The sequence below is a fragment of the Salvelinus sp. IW2-2015 genome, linkage group LG20 (assembly GCF_002910315.2).
Source record: "Salvelinus sp. IW2-2015 linkage group LG20, ASM291031v2, whole genome shotgun sequence".
In the NCBI taxonomy this organism is placed as follows: Eukaryota; Metazoa; Chordata; class Actinopteri; order Salmoniformes; family Salmonidae; genus Salvelinus; species Salvelinus sp. IW2-2015.
This window is the reverse complement of record NC_036860.1, coordinates 77,838,021-77,855,034: the sequence shown is the minus strand read 5'-3', so window position 1 is coordinate 77,855,034 and position 17,014 is coordinate 77,838,021. Positions and strand designations below refer to the sequence as shown.

The 17,014-nt window shown below is 40.2% G+C and overlaps 2 protein-coding genes and 1 pseudogene across 2 annotated transcripts in view; 1 reads left to right on the top strand and 2 right to left on the bottom strand.

Annotated features, from left to right (window-relative positions):
• Positions 1–17,014, bottom strand: part of gas7a (growth arrest-specific 7a) — a 95,313-nt gene that overhangs the window by 6,800 nt on the left and 71,499 nt on the right.
• On the bottom strand, positions 2,404–10,022 carry LOC111980199 (splicing factor U2AF 65 kDa subunit). The gene is made up of 11 exons (XM_024010881.2): positions 9,757–10,022; positions 8,839–9,013; positions 8,602–8,705; positions 8,282–8,433; positions 8,039–8,155; positions 7,790–7,928; positions 7,588–7,667; positions 4,831–4,953; positions 4,625–4,711; positions 4,278–4,520; positions 2,404–4,087 (listed from the first exon to the last, which is right to left on the bottom strand). Exons 1-11 carry the CDS (start codon positions 9,803–9,805, stop codon positions 3,950–3,952), a joined length of 1,407 nt encoding a protein of 468 aa, XP_023866649.1. The 5' UTR covers positions 9,806–10,022; the 3' UTR covers positions 2,404–3,949.
• Positions 12,289–14,260, top strand: LOC111981102 (dehydrogenase/reductase SDR family member 7C-B-like; annotated as a pseudogene).

The following is a 17,014-nucleotide window of genomic DNA, read 5'->3' as shown; positions in this document are numbered from 1 at the left end:
ATGTCCCCAGAGACTGGCGAATGTTCTCACTCTCTGCCAGTTACTCAACTTGCTCAACTCTTTGTCAGAGAGTTTTGTTTCTTGTGTTATGAGTGCTTCTCAACATGAGATAATTCTTTCCTCAAAAATTCCAACAGACTTGTATACTTTATACTTAACCTTCACACCTGAGCCAGATGCTTTAAAACAGGAGCTTACTTAGCTGAGGTTCATTGACCAATGGCTCTACATTTACACGGCACACAGAGACGAGCACAAAAGAATCAGATAGCAATGGTGTATATGTTTTCTAAAATAATAATAACCTGTTGTGGCCTATGGCATGCTGAGTGCTGACAGTTGGGCTGTCAACGGTCTCTTTACAACAGTGTGGGAAGTGTGTGGTGACAAATATTTGACTCATGCATTGGGGCCATTCAGTTAAATTGCTTCATTTTCTACAACAGATMAATTAGACTATTGCGTTATGTTCATTCAATTTCACAAATGAACGTGATACCTGACACAATATGAAGGAATGTCTCTGTCTGATACAACATTGAGTGCATGCCCATCTGTCATCSSTGTCATCAACATTCAGAAGAGTAATAGCCAAAGTATTAAAACTAATAAAAMATAAATATGTTTGTTCACTTACCTGGTCCTTACCATGATCAGTTGGAAGATGCAGCTCCCGAGACTTGAAGCAGTTCTGACATTTACTTTTATAAAAAATGTTCGCTTGGAATTTATTACACGGATTCGCACTCTTTTGTCCTGACATTTTGTCGCATATAGGCTACCACTATGTAAATCTGAAATGCTCCCCAATTCTCTCTTTGCGGTGCAGTTTATCCGATTCGAACATCTGTCAAATCCTGTGCGCTTTGAGCTCTCCCCGACCGGTCTAAATCTGGGATGTCCTAGGCAGCTGAGGAGTTGACTATATAAATCCAACCTGGACTCATGGGTTGACGTAATATACCAAAGGAAAATCCGTGACTCTAAAATCAGTATGATACGTTACAYTTGGTATATATTCATTTGTGGATGTCCATCATCCATTTCGTATTATATGTTATGAATTACAGTTCGTATGATCTGTTACAATTCGTATGTTATCTTACAAATTCTAATCCGTACTATATGTTACGAATTGTTGTGGCTAACGTTAGCTAGGTGGCTAATGTTAGCTAGGCTAGGTGTTACGATTAGAGGTTACAGATGGGCAGTAGCTATGTTACAAGTATTTGAAATATGTATTTTAATTACTTCTGAGTATTTTGTCATTTGTATTACACTGGGTTGAACTACACTCCAATGTATTTTGTAATAAGATACTTTTGAGAGCTGTAAATTGTATTTTCAAAATACARAAATACTTTTCTATATAATGTTTTATAGTGGTTTACAATTTTGTTGCCCCCTTTCACCCTGCATTGGTATCGTAAGTCTCATGGCACTATGGTGTGATAAGAGCGTCTGCTAAATGAACTAAATATAAATGTATATGTAAAAATGGACAATTGAAAAGCATGCTAAGTATTATTCCAATGAGCTCCACCCCRAAACAAGGTACCTTATTATTACAAGGTAATAATACCCAGTGTGCTTTGCAGTTCATTTTGGTATGTTCATTTTCACATGTACATTTTGGTCATTTAGCAGACACTCTTACCCAGAGTGACTTACAGTCATGGCATTCATCCAAGGAAGATAAACAACAACATTTCACAGTTATAGCATGTAAGAAGTTTCTTTAATGTTATTGCTATTCTGGGCCGGCTAATTGCAAATATATTTCTGTATTTTAAAATACAAAATCCATGTATTTTAATTAAATACATTTCAAATAGAAGTATTGTGTGGTTTAATTTGATACAATATTTATGGTATTTTGTGTAATTATATTTTGTAATTGTATTTTGTACATTTTGCCCATCCCTGGTTAAGATTAGGGTTAAGAGTTAGGTTAAAGGGTTAAGGTCAGGGTTAGGGAAAGGGTTTGTTAACATGCTAAGCAGTTGCAAAGGAGCTCAAAAGAAGAAAGTGGTTGCAAAGTTACAAATTAGCTCAAATGCTTGTCCGTGATGAGATTCAAACATGCAACCTTTGGGTTGATACACATTKGTGTTATATATACTCTCCTTTCGTTTTTGGCCATAAGTAACCTTTTATCTTATTCATATATTATAATTTGAGTGTCCTGGATTTTCGTTTACTATGTTATGTCTAGTCTATGAGACCAGCCTGATAAAGCTCAATTTTGCTGCCTTCTACTGACAGATAGCTGAACTGATTATCAGTCTGGTGTGAGTTCACAGTATATTCACATTTCCTCACCTGATCTGATCTCACAAGATGCCCCTGTCCTGAAATTGACATCAGCCTTATTTCATAGCAACAATAATGCTATTATAGACTCAGAGGATGCAGGCATTTATTCAAGGCATGGCAGTGGCAGGTTAGATGTGTACATAAAAATGCTTTCAGTTTTGGCACATTTAAAACCACATTTACAAAAACAGTATTTATAATTMTTTTGAATCAATGAACTGCATTTATTTAGTTGAAAGCTGATTTCCAATGTACCCATAATGAAGCATACTGTTTTTGTTGTAATCGTATGTGATATACAGTACATAATAAAACACTCAAAGGTAGTCTCACTGTAATGATGAATGATATGAATTACTGTCATACAACGACAATGTTGGATCAACTCACGTCTGCAATTTTCATGAAGCTTAAAAAACCTTTGGGTAAAAATAAATTAACCAATTTTCTTCCATACAATTGCGAATGCATCAGATAACAAAAACACAGGATATACATTAGCTACATACATTATTTACAGAAATTAAAAGCACATCTTCTAAAATCTCCTCGTCCTTTCCTGTAGGATGACCAAATATTTCTTATWAAAAAAACTATGCATAATGTCCATTTCTATTGCCAGTATGGTATTTTTGTGACCTTGTAATTTTTTTGCTACAATCTAAATGACACAAATTCTTAATCCAGAGCACGAACACAAAACAATCTGCAAATTTCAAGGTTATGGGTTTAAACCGCTGTGAAAATGCCCAAATCATGACTTTGTTGAAACAATTGTTTTGTTCACACTTTGTAATTATTAGTGTTGAGAATGTTTTTATAACACAAGTTTTAGGTGTTTGAGTTTTAAACTTCAGTTTTCTACTTCCCTAGAGTGACATGAACCTGTGGAAAATATTTGTATGTCTCTACGTGCAGTTTGAAGGAAGTTGCTAACTAGCGTTAGCGCAATGACTGGAAGTCTATGGTACTTGGCTCGTGAAACTACCTCTAACTTCCTTCATACTGGATGCAGAGATATAAACATGTTATTCACAAGTTCCTTCTGACTCTGGGGGGGTATACAATAACACTTCACTGTAAGTTACTTTTCAGAATCACACAGTGAAAGTATGATAGCTATCAAATATTGGTACATCTCGACTTAACAATTTTTTAAGTTAACAGACAAAATAAGAAAACAGCTTGTGCTCAGAATAGAAATTTAAACATTTCACTTTTGTATCATCTCATTGACTCCAGAGTTAAGAAAGACAGCAACACTGGCTATGTTACAGTAGTCTGGTTTTAGATCTAAGTACACATGACATTCATACTACTTCTGCAAAGGGAATCCTACACAAATAGCATGGTTTTATTTATTTGTATACATTTCAGACTAAATTCATTCACTGCACACAGATATGTTTTGTTGGTGTAATATATCAGTTAGAGTATCTAAAAGACGCATGTAAAAATCTAGTATTTTTYCCCAAAAAATCTGTACTACTGTAGTAAATGAGGATAGGGTTACAACGTACTAGCTGTGAATACTGGAGAGAGAACACACAATACTGAAGAGCTGAAACCAGGTTTGAGGAAGCAGGAAAGAGGAGGTCCCAGTTAATTCCATGTATTGCCTCCTGTTTCCCCTCTACCCTGAGAACTCCTGTCTGTGATACATGTCTGGATCATAGTATTTGGTGACCACCACTCTGTTGGCAAACTTGCGGCCAGTGAGGGCCTGCATGGCTTTCTGACAGTCTACAGCAGAAACGTACTCCACAAAGATCTGAAACAAAAAGAACCATCAACCTCATCAGAATCCAAATAGCAAATAGATACATGTTACTTCAACAACAATTCATACTTCATGTGGTGTATTACAGTTTTTTATTTTGTTCAGACCAATTACTTATGTTTAACAACAGTGAAGAGCAGAGTCTCATTCTGTATTGAATAACCTCAGTTCAACCTCTTACCTTGCCACAGCCAGGGACCTCCACTCCATCGACAGGCCGGGGAATCTCCATGGAGCGCACGCTGCCGTACTTGCAGCACTCCTCACTGATGTCCTCCAGGATCTCCTCGTAGTCCTCGTCATCCACCAGCTCCTCAGGCATCACCATGTTGAGCAGGCACAGCACCTCCGTGGGCAGCCCAGAGTTCTGAAGTYCCTGCAGCCCAGGCACCTGCAGCGTCACCGGGGTCTCGATGATGGCAGACTAGGTGGGAGGAAGGAAAACAGGCCAGACAGACGACACACTTAGACTGCTGGTACTCACATTTGTTTCTTGCAATTCAAAATGCACAAGGRAACTGCRCTCACCGGATTGGYGTTTTTGGCCCCCACACTTGCTCTCTGGACGATGAGCTTTTTGTCACCCAGTTGCATGCCATTGAGCCCAGCCACCGCCTGACAAACATACACAGAAACTTTTCAAATATGGAATAGAACCTTAAAAACAAGATTGATTGACACCAAAAAATGATAAACCATAACCATGAGAAAGCATAGCTTTTGCTCATCCGTACCTGATCAGTCGCACTGATGTCAACATATTCACAAAAGGCATAACCTTTGGATAGTGACGTGGCACTGTCCTTGACAAGGTTGAAAGCTTTGAGTGGTCCGAATGATGTCAAGAGCTCCTTCACCTGCATCAGARATAAAGACAAGCAGAGGCATAAGCAGGGTAATATGAATCCATCACATATTCTACTGAATGAATTCTAAGCCTCCATTTAATAGTCATGAGGAGAGAAATCATACCAAGGTGAATGGCCTGGAGAAGTGCAATAAATGACATGGTCAAAGAAAACAAAATATTTGTATCTTGTATTAAAAAAATAAGAATAATTGTAGAACGTTTATCAGTTTCAGTGTGATGAGATTAAGATTGCTTAATTACGAAGCAAATCAATTGTTTGTTAATAATTTGTTAATAATTTGTATATGCATACAACGGCTGATGTTTTACAGACGAACTCTATTTAAGTATGACATATACTAAATCCACAATAATCCAGGGAAACTATATATGAGATTTTTGAAAGAGCCCTGAATGACTGATTTTCTGTATGACAAAACATTAACAGGTACAGATAGACAGAACTGGATTAACAAACTTTGTGAAATGTATTTCATTTTATTCATATTTTACCAGAAATTAATTTACTTAACAATAATATAAAGTTATTAAACAGTAATAACACAAGTTGTGCTGAAAATTGAGCACTGACTATAAAATCCAACACTTATATTTGTTTACTACTTCACCTGAGCTATGAAAATGATGAACCCATCATCAAAGTAAACTGATTGGCTATCACTTCATCTACAAAATGCACTTGTTTCATGACAGYACATCATGTTAACACAGTCTTCACTTTATTTTTAAGGCTGAGAACCACCCCAAAACCTAGCATTAATCGGGTATCTGTTTATTTTATCCCACCCCTAACTAATTTAGTCCTTAACGCGTTTCAAAAGAGTGATGGGAGAGAGAGAAAGAGTAGCCAGGAAGGGAACCTGCTGGCTAGGAGTGTATCCGTGGGAGGAACGGAATGTCTTACTTGCCTTGTGTTACATGTTGGCATGGCAGCAGTAGATCAGTACTACTGAACAAATTATGAGCGCAGACTTAACGATCTTACAGGCCCCTAGCTGGGAACAAAGTGGGGGAACAAAAATGAAAGAGCTGTGAGTATCAAAGCAGTAGCAGTGACTGCAAGAGTAAAAAAGAATAAGRAAATAAACACCAGGGTACAATCAGGGTACTGTTTAGAAAGAAATCAGGAGGAATGGAAAGTTAGAATCCAATTCATTTAGTGCACAACAACATTGCAGAACTATGCCGGTTCCCAATCTCTCTGGAACTTGGAGTGAAGATGTAGCACAGTCAGGGCTTCATATGTTTGGTGTGAGGAATCATGGAATACGGTTGTTGGCAACCATTTGACTTAACCAGGAATTTTACTCAAGCCTGCATATTGTGATATCTAGGACATGTTACCTCGCTGCATCTTATGAACTGGACTTTGCTTACCTTTGTCAAATAAGCATGGTTAAAATGAGAAATTAGCATACAGCTGAACAGTTACACTTTTCACTCACTGGAGTAGTGATAATCAAGCCTATTAACCCACCCATTCATATACTTATAGCTCCTGCTAGCAGRTGGTCACGCATTTATCCCATTCAAMAGTATGTTTTCATGGGACCATTAGTGACTATAAACTACTTATCTGATAGAGATACTATTGTTATCTCTGAAATCAAGTGAACAAGATTGAAACTGGGTTGATGATTATGCATAAATAATATGTGTAAATATTAATTCACAATTTAGTTCAGTCATGAAATCACTAGGTGAGTTTTTATTCAAACACATTAGAGCGATTCATGGAGTGAAAAATAATGTGTTCACATTAACTAATGCTAATGAATAATGCTAATGAAATGTAATCTCATGATTGCTAACAGAAGTGTAACAACAAACTGCATAAAAGGAGGAGTTACTGGCATCTTCACAAATATCAGACATAAATACTACATTCATATTTTTATTTCCATACAACACTGGCCAAATTGTAGACACAATGAAAACAGAACCTGAAAAAATATGAATTTTAAGAAAATTGTAATTCAATTGAAGGTCAATTATTCAATGTTTTTCAAACAGCAACTTCTCCTTTGGGTAAGGTGTACATTGTGCTTTGCACAAAAGCACTCTCACACCTGCAGGGTGTGACTGAAGTAAATGCTGTCAGTGCTGAATGGGTTAGTTCTTATAAGCATCTCTACACTACTAAACGCCTGCCATGGACTTAGGGTCAGGGAAAGAGCGTCAGCTACAATTAAGTTCATACTGTTTACTTTAGGCCAAATGTTATTCCCATTGTTACTCCCTAGTATGTTTTATTCACGTGTGCCTATAAGCTTTATTTATCTCACTGTATCTCAACCAGTGGAGGCTGCTGAGGGGAGGACAGCTCATAATAATGGCYAGAAAGGAGTAAATGGAATGGCGTCAAACACCTGGATACCATTCCACTGATTCCGCTCCAGTCATTACCACAAGCCCGTTCTCCCCAATTACAGTGCCACCAACCTCCTGTGGCCTCAGCATGGTTGTAAGTGTAAAGGACAAAGGTCACTTCTCCCCCACCCAACCAGAACAGAATACTGTAAGTCTGTCACTTCAGTGACCAGTTCAAGAAAGTAATACAAATGAGAAGGGTAAGGTATGCTTGTGTTGTCAATGTGAAATGACTGTTTGAGTGAAGTACCTGATCATCATTGAGATAGTTGGGTAGGCCTCCAATAAACAGTTTATGTGGGGAGTCTGGTACCACTGTGGACACGACGCCTACAGAGACAAAAACAACAATAAACACGTTCAACTGCAATATACCTGTACTGTAGCTGATAGCTACTGGTGCTATGAATGTGAACTACATAACTAAGAAAGCATGTGGCCACTGTACAAACCTGGGACATGAAAAGCAGGTTGCTCTGAAATGCCAGGTAGGGGCCGGTAGTCATGTGGTCGTCTTATCTTCAACGACTGACCTTGGAATATTATTCCATCGAAAGCCATGGCCTGTGTGGTCTCATCGACAGACCGGAACTGGAGAGGAAGATGCCAAACAGGGAGTTAGACAGTTTAAGTAAGTTATGCAAGGCAACTAATGTTACACACCAACATATACAGAAGAGAGAGGGCACAAGGCTCCCTACCTCTAGGAATGCAAAGTTTTTATCCTGATTAATCTGCACAGCAAGCACAGGGATGCTAGAGGCTTGCGATAGGCCTGCAAGCCTCATTTGGGCATTGAAGAACTCTGTCATGGACTCCTAAAAACAGAAATAAATAAAGGAAAAAATAACAGCTGAAACCCATACAGTAACTGCAAAAATACCTTGAAATACGATGTTGTCACTTCAATGTGCAAGACAACGTAAGTCCTCTGGGAAGTTTACCTCTGTCACACCAAAGGGAATATTGCCAACATAGAGACGTCGAGCCTGCCTAGTCATCTGACTGCCAACTAWGGGCACTTGGGTGGGTGTTACTGCCAACCCACTCGTGKCAGATGATGCCARCAGGGCTATTKTGGGKATCTGCCCAGCCGCTGAAGGGAAAAGTAGAGAGTAAGAGAAACTTCACACAACCTTAGTAACTGGCACTGTTCTTGACAATTAATTCTTACATGTATGAACTTAACAGGAAATAAATAAAACAGGGGAACATTACAGTGGGATATTAGCCACTTAACAGGCAAAGAGAAGCTGACAGATACCTTGCATAGCTTTGTACTGCAATGGTGTGATGTGTTCAAAGCCAGGGGGAGGCACATCCCAGTATCTGCAGGTCCTTTTCCTCCTTGTTCTTCGTGGAGAATAGCTGAGTAAACAGAATACATGTTGGCTCATTGTTGGCAAAGGTAACACTGAAAAGGCAATACCTTAGTATACCTGACATGCTGCTTTCTGTCAKTGAGTGGCTCCARGTACTGTACCAGGGGCTAAATACTCACCTGTGCTTCTTGTGATCCCGCGAGGTGCTCCTCTGCTCCCGGCTCTTCCTGTCTCTACTGCGGCTTCGCTTCTCTCGGCTCCGGTTGCCCCGGTCTTTGCTCCAGCTGCGATGTTTCTCACTGYGGCTCTGARACCCACTGCCGCTCYTCTTCTTGCGTCTCTCCTTCTCTCTCTCTATGTAGGTGGGAAGAAAAAGGATGGAACATAAGCCAAGCTTTTGGTAGCTATATACAATCATGTTTCAGCATYATTAAGCACAATGGGTCACTATAATACACCTGACATACCTAACATGCAGAGAGGGGTTGTAATAAGCTAGTATGAACTCTTGAATAAACTTAATTTGATCGGGGTAAAATACACAGAAGCTGCTTCCAGYTATGTGAATAGATTTGACAGAAATKAGTTCATAACATTCCAGTGGGATGCTTATTATGGACCAAGATATAGCTAACCTACCTGCAAGCTGACCAAGCAAACGAAATTGATCAGTCAGTCTGGGATAGCTAGCTTGATTATCTTGGTAACTAGCTAGCTAACTMTAGCTGGCTAGTGCAATAGATCAGTGAGTGCATCTAGATATCTGGTGCAGCTATAGTTAGCTAGTTAACTAACTATCAATTTAGCTAGGTAACGTTAGAAAAGCWAATTCACTCGAAATATAGCCATGCCATGTTTGCTAATCAATAAATTAAGTGGCTAATGGTTAAATTAGCTAGCTAGTCAAATAAGCTACATCTGCATACAGCAGTACTAGCTCTTCTAGCAAAGCTATCTAGCTAACTTGACAACTAGCCACATAACCACAGCATGCTAGTTAGCTAGCTAATGTTAGTTAGCTATCTAAAAAGCTCCTAGATAGCTAGAACCATTGCAACACATCCAAAATTGAAGGCTGAAATAAAATGGGAAATCACCCTGTCGGTTCTCGCTCAGCTGTTTTTCAAATTCCTCAAAATCAGCCATGATTAATGCAATATTTTAAACCGATGATATTCTGTATCTGCCTTGACGGATCAGACTTGGCTGTCCAGAGTCCAGCTAGCTGTAATTGCACAGTACTGTAGTAGACGGCTCCATGGATTTTTMCATTCRTCCAGGCAAACTGCTTGCGCTACCCATTCCACAGAATGATAGAACATAGCTACACAGTAGCAACCCAGATGAGAGAGTAGTCAAACATTCCAAGAGTGTGCAGATCAGGGAATATCATAGAAACGACGCGCAAGGGGAGCGTTCAAGAGCAATCACACTTTGTACGTAGAGCAATCACCCTTTGTAGAGTTTTAGTCAATCCTGTAATCATAATCAATATGAGAAACTGAATGCCACGTGAGGATTAATTAGTAAAAAGATGAGAAGATAGCAACATGTTTTCTCTACAACACTTATAATAAAGTTTATTTGATACAGGTTGGAGATGGAGACATTGGGTCAACATTTGGCATGGAATAAGACAGCTCAAAGAAGCTGTGAAGCTGACAGAACAGTGCATGTGTGTGTATGCAGGGCTGGACTGCACATCTGGGGCCGATGTGCCATGAGACTTAGAGAAAATCTTGCAGTTTTAAAGCWTTTTTTTKTTTACTATTCTATATATTTTGCCATGGCTAATGACATGTTAATTTGCTATCTGGGGGGCCCTCAACCGATGTGTTCATAATATGCTATCTGGGGGGCCCGACCTCCAGGCTGCTCTCAACGCCCCAAAATAAAACAATAATATTAACTTTTATTTTGGGGGGAGGGGAGGGTTGGAGTCCCCTGGAGGCCGGGGCCCCATGGCACATGCCCTGCGTACCCGTTCGGTAACCTGGCCCTTTGTGTGTATGTGTCTGTCTTTCTGTCTGTCAGTCAGCCAATGACAACCAGCCAGGACAGTATTTGCACATTTTGTGTTGAGACACAGGGAAACTTGTTACTGTATAGTTCCATGTTCTGATTTCATTGTAGTTGTGTAGGGATGGCAGGATAACATCTATGATTACGGTCTTTTGTTTTTTTTCACATTGTGTCTTTATCGCATATRTTTCATTCATGTTATTCTTGGATCTATTAAGTTTATCTTGGAGTTGTGCTGATGTTACCGTAAAGCTTTTGAAAATAATGTTGCTATAGTATTTTTTAGATCAGGGTATATTTGGAGCCTCCCTTTGGACAGACACACACTGTACAGTACATGGTAAACTGTGGCTTAAGTGCTATTACAACACCCAGTAGAACAAATACTGTGGACCAATCACACTTAAACTGTAATGGGACAAACTGGGATTGTCGTAGGTGGTTATTGCAATGATATAGTAATCTGAGGAGAGAAAGTTACTGTAAAGTGACTGTATCTTATACTGCATGAATAAACTATGAAATGTTGAGTCACCTTGACTGTCTGACATATTCGGTATGCTTCACATTGACACTGTCCTAACTGAAGATGGGTTTCACTTTGCCCTTTGTGATAATTTGAGGTCATGTATCAAGGAGTATGTTTAGCTCCTTCTGATGAAACAACCAGACAACATTTATTAGAGYGATAATAAGCTATATCTTTTAACTTGCTATGTCACTACAGTACATGGTCAATATCTGTCTCTTCTGTTTCTATTTCAGAGTTATAAGAGTAACTAAAGGCTTAAAGGCCCAGTGCATTCAAAAATGTGATTTTTTTGTGTTTTATATATATTTCCACACTATGAGGTTTGAATAATACTGTGAAATTGTGAACATGATGATAACGCCCTTTAAGTGTAAGAGCTGTTTGAAAAGACCACCTGAAAAATCAGCCTGTTTTGGTGGGATGGAGTTGTGGCCTGCCTCGTGACATCACCAGTTGGTAAATTAGTTAATAGACCAATAAGAAAGAGAGCTCCAACACTCTCAGCCAATAACAGCTAGTTTTACATTTTCTCCTCCAAATCTGATCACTCCCAGACAGTCCTAGCTAAATTCTTATTTGATAAATTGCCCTTTTCTAAAAGCATTTTTTCTCTTATTTTTGACCATGTTAATTGAAAACAATCACAGTAACGTACTAATTGTTGCCCGGAAATTATTTGATATTGAGATCGAAACATCTGCATTGGACCTTTAACGGTTGTCTTTAACAGGGTCTTTTGGATACCAAAATCATGGACCTGGAATAACTGTTGGTATGAAATACATTTTTGAGAATGTTCAATATTCTCACTTTGATTATATAATCACCCATAGAATTTGAATTGAATTTTTATTCTATGTATCACTTCTCATCCATTAGTCAATCCATYGAYTATTGATTCATCTCGAACATTTCATCATATCATATAATGGACTGTAGACCAACGTGTATTTCTATAAGAATGCACTGCATACTTCTGAACAATACATTTACTGCCTGTATTTTTAATTCAAAACTATCCAGTTTTCTCACTAAACACTAAAACATGGCACTATATGCTACTAAAAATTAGAGTATGGACCCAGCTGCAATTCTGCTGGTGCCTGTTGTGGTGGTGGTAACAGCAGTGGTTATTTTCCTGCACAAGTCTGGTGCTCAAGTTCTTGTCCACAGCAACGGTACGCAACAAGGTGGTCGTGATAACAGACAGTCCTTAACAGGACTGGGAAAGGGTAAATCCTTTGTTTTGATTTTGAAAAACAAAGCTCAGATATGAAGTGCACGTAGAAAACTGTTATTACATTGTTACTAAAACAGTATTCTATCTGTAAATGTATTAATCCAAACCTTTGCAGAATGTGAAAAGTTGTTTCATGAGGGAGGAGCTAGAGTCACCCTTTGCGGAAAAACTTGGGAAAAACTTGAAGGTTTTGCTGATAACCTGACTAGCGCTGCAGACCCTAAATTAGTAAGTATGTCATAACTCTTAAACCCAACAGAGCAATTATATGGTCTTTATATGCCTGATACAAAGTTTAGTTTTATTAGCATTTATATGAATATGCATAAATTGTAAAGTGATCATGAATATCCTAAAGATTAATAACCATATATTACGATAATTTGGTCCTGCATCATTGTGAAATCCTCTTTCCCTTTCCTAGACCTTCCCTCCTAAACTTGTGCTGGTGGATTTCGGTGACATGAACAGCATGCCAGATRTGATCGCAGAGACGMTGGAGTGTTATGGYTGTGTGGATGTGCTCATTCTCAAMAGCAGCCTTAAAGTCAAGGCCCCAGTACAGAGCACATCACTGAAGATGGACAAGCTAGTTATGGACAATAACTACTTTGGCCCTATCACAGTGGCTAAGGGTACTATATCACAACAGAGCAYAATTGAACTCAGTTAAAAGGAATTTGAGTTTGAGAGTTGTGTTACATTGGTYCYTTCYGCAGGTTTTCTGCCATCCATGATGTCGAGGAGGACTGGCCATGTGATTCTGGTCAACAGCATCCAGGGCAAGCTGGCTATGCCTTTCCGTGCCACTTGTGAGTTCAGTCATTTTCATACCGACAGTAGGCCTACTTCTGAATGTAGTTTGACGAAGTTTGAATTAACAGGTATTCAGATGTACAGTATGAGTTCCCTCAATAATGAAAACATTGTATGAGCGGGAGATCAGGGTCTGAATTTGAATTTCAGATGCTGCCTCTAAGCATGCGGTCCAAGCCTTCTTTGACTGTCTGCGCCTGAGGTCCAGGAGTATGACATCTCTGTCAGCACTGTCAACCACACCTTCATCATCTCCCCTCCACCTGGGGAAAAGACCAAGAAGTCCATCTGGTCAAGTAAGCTGCTGTCTCAGTTGATGATCTTAAAACTGTGTGTTGTGTTGGTCTGACTACTCTAACCAACCTTATCCCGCCCCCCCCTCCCAGTCTTCTCCAAACAGAAGGTTATGGGCATCACACCAGCAGAGGCTGCCAATGAGATCCTGAAGATTCTGAACAGCAAGAAGAGAGAGGTGGTCATGGCTCACTCCCTCCCCAAGATGGCCATCTATGCCAGATCCCTTTCCCCAAATGTATTTTTCGCTGTGATGGCTGCAGGACTGAATAATGCTGCAGGAGTGAATAATATTGCAGCTTTAGCAGACTCAGAGGAGCTGTAGTCAACATAGCATTGGATTGGCACTGGATTCTGGATACACACCACATAGAACTGGGGATAAGAGGATGTGTTGTGCCAACACTTATTACTGTCAAATATGGAGGACCAGCTGAGACCGGAATGAAAAGAGAAGAAGACAAAACGATTATTGAAATGTTAGAATGTTTTCAATGCTGAATGGACACAGGTGACTGAAAAATACGTTGGAAAAATGTTTACTTGGAAACTAAAATAACTTGGGTATCTCATAAGGTACACAACTTGCTTCAGAAGAACTGTCATATCGCAGAAATGAGGGAAACTGTTGTTTGTGTTATTGGGAACCGTATATTTGGCCTACTGAGCCTAGAAATAAACCTTGTTTTGACCTCTGTCTCCTTGTCTTTACCTTTCATAATATATGTAACATTGGTAAAGAGACCACTTTGTAGCCTACAGATGGAATTGAAGACTCATATTTGTATTTTGTGACAGAAGTGGATGGTAATATAATTACAATCTCAACTCATTATAGTCATGAAGTAACTATTTTACGTTGGCTAGTGGGCATCAATGGAATTGCATTGGGAAAGACGGCGCACAGCCACGAGCGAGAACTGACTCTTGAACAAGAAAATCGATATGGCTTTACGAAGAAAAAAAAAATCGCGTCTGTGCATTGAACAGCACACCTCATTCTGTAAAGGTTTTGAATACTCATATTGCCTTTAGTGTATTGAGTCCTAACACCGACTTGAGAGTAAAACATGACCGACACAACCTCTGCTTTTCTATCAACCTGGACGGCGAAGGTGAGCGTGAAACAGAGCAGGGATTGCCATTTACAACCAGGGGGTTATAGTAACTCGAGGCCGGTGTTCATGCATGGCCCACTTGGGAACGTTCAAAGTTAGGAACGCATGACTGTGGGGAATATAATATGTTACACGTATAAATAACATGTTACTCTCTTGGCACATCAGGATAGCGCGGTGCTGCGCTACAGATTTACGAGCAAGAAGGAGGTAGATCTACTGTCAACTTATGTACCCGAGTCTTTCAGGGGCAAAGGTGTTGCAGCTCTTCTGTCAAAGGTAAACTGTCATGACTATGGAATCCCATTTCCGCCACCCCCCAAAAATGTAAAGGCCCAGTGAAGTCAAAAACGTGTTTTACTGTGTTTTATATACACTGCTCAAAAAAATAAAGGGAACACTAAAATAACACATCCTAGATCTGAATGAATGAAATATTCTTATTAAATACTTTTTTCTTTACATAGTTGAATGTGCTGACAACAAAATCACACAAAAATTATCAATGGAAATCAAATTTATCAACCCATGGAGGTCTGGATTTGGAGTCACACTCAAAATTAAAGTGGAAAACCACACTACAGGCTGATCCAACTTTGATGTCATTGTCGTTAAAACAAGTCAAAATGAGGCTCAGTAGTGTGTGTGTGGCTCCACGTGCCTGTATGACCTCCTACAACGCCTGGGCATGCTCCTGATGAGGTGGCGGATGGTTCTCCTGAGGGATCTCCTCCCAGACCTGGACTAAAGCATCCGCCAACTCCTGGACAGTCTGTGGTGGAACGTGGCGTTGGTGGATGGAGCGAGACATGATGTCCCAGATGTGCTCAATTAGATTCAGGTCTGGGGAACGGGCGGGCCAGTCCATAGCATCAATGCCTTCCTCTTGCAGGAACTGCTGACAACACTCGCACATGAGGTCTAGTGTGTCTTGCATTAGGAGGAACCCAGGGCCAACCGCACCAGCATATGGTCTCACAAGGGGCTTGAGTATCTCATCTGGTACCTAATGGCAGTCAGGCTACCTCTGCGGCGAGCACATGGAGGGCTGTGCGGCCCCAAAGAAATGCCACCACACCCTGACTGACCCACGCAAACCGGTCATGCTGGAGGATGTTGCAGGCAGCAGAACGTTCTCCACGGCGTCTCAGACTCTGTCACGTCTGTCACATGTGCTCTGTGAACCTGCTTTCATCTGTGAAGAGCACAGGGCGCCAGTGGCGAATTTGCCAATCTTGGTGTTTCTCGGCAAATGCCAAACGTCCTGCACGGAGTTGTGCTGTAAGCACAACCCCCACTGTGGACGTCGGGCCTCATAACCACCCTCATGGAGTCTGTTTCTGACCATTTGAGCGAACAATGCACATTTGTGGCCTGTGGAGGTCATTTTGCAGGGCTCTGGCAGTGCTCCTCCTGCTCCTCCTTTACAAAGGCGGAGGTAGCGGTCCTGCTGCTGGGTTGTTGCCCTCCAACGGCCTCCTCCACGTCTCCTGATGTACTGGCCTGTCTTCTGGTAGCGCCTCCATGCTCTGGACACTACGCTGACAGACACAGCAAACCTTCTTGCCACAGCTCGCATTGATGTGCCATCCTGGATGAGCTGCACTACCTGAGCACTTGTGTGGGTTGTAGACTCCGTCTCATGCTACCACTAGAGTGAAAGCACCGCCAGCATTCAAAGTGACCAAAACATCAGCAGGAAGCATAGAACTGAGAGTGGTCTGTGGTCACCACCTGCAGAACCACTCCTTTATTGGGGGTGTTTGCTAATTGCTATAATTTCCACCTGTTGTCTATTCCATTTGCCACAGCATGTGAAATTTATTGTCAATCAGTGTTGCTTCCTAAGTGGACAGTTTTGATTTACAGAAGTGTGATTGAACTTGGAGTTACATTGTGTTGTTTAAGTGTTCCCTTTATTTTTTTGAGCAGTGTATATTTCACACCAGGTTTGAATAATACTGTGAAATTGTGAAAAATATGATAATGCCCTTGTAGTGTAGAACAGTTTGAATGTCATTCTGTTTTGGTGGGAATGGAGTTTTGGCCTGCTGGTGACATCAACAGGCGGTAAATTAATTTAATAGTCCATTAAATATTGTTCCAACTACTCTGCAATAACTCATTTTCAGTTTTTTCCCTCCCTACTCAGACACTCCAGACAGTCTGTTGTTCTGCCCTGAACAAGGCAGTTAACCCAGTGTTCCTAGGCCGTCATTGTAAATAGAATTTGTTCTTAACTGACTTGCCTAGTTAAATAAAGGTTAAATGTAAAAATATATATATTTTATATATATACAGTGGGGAGAAGTATTTGATAACTGCAGGTTTTC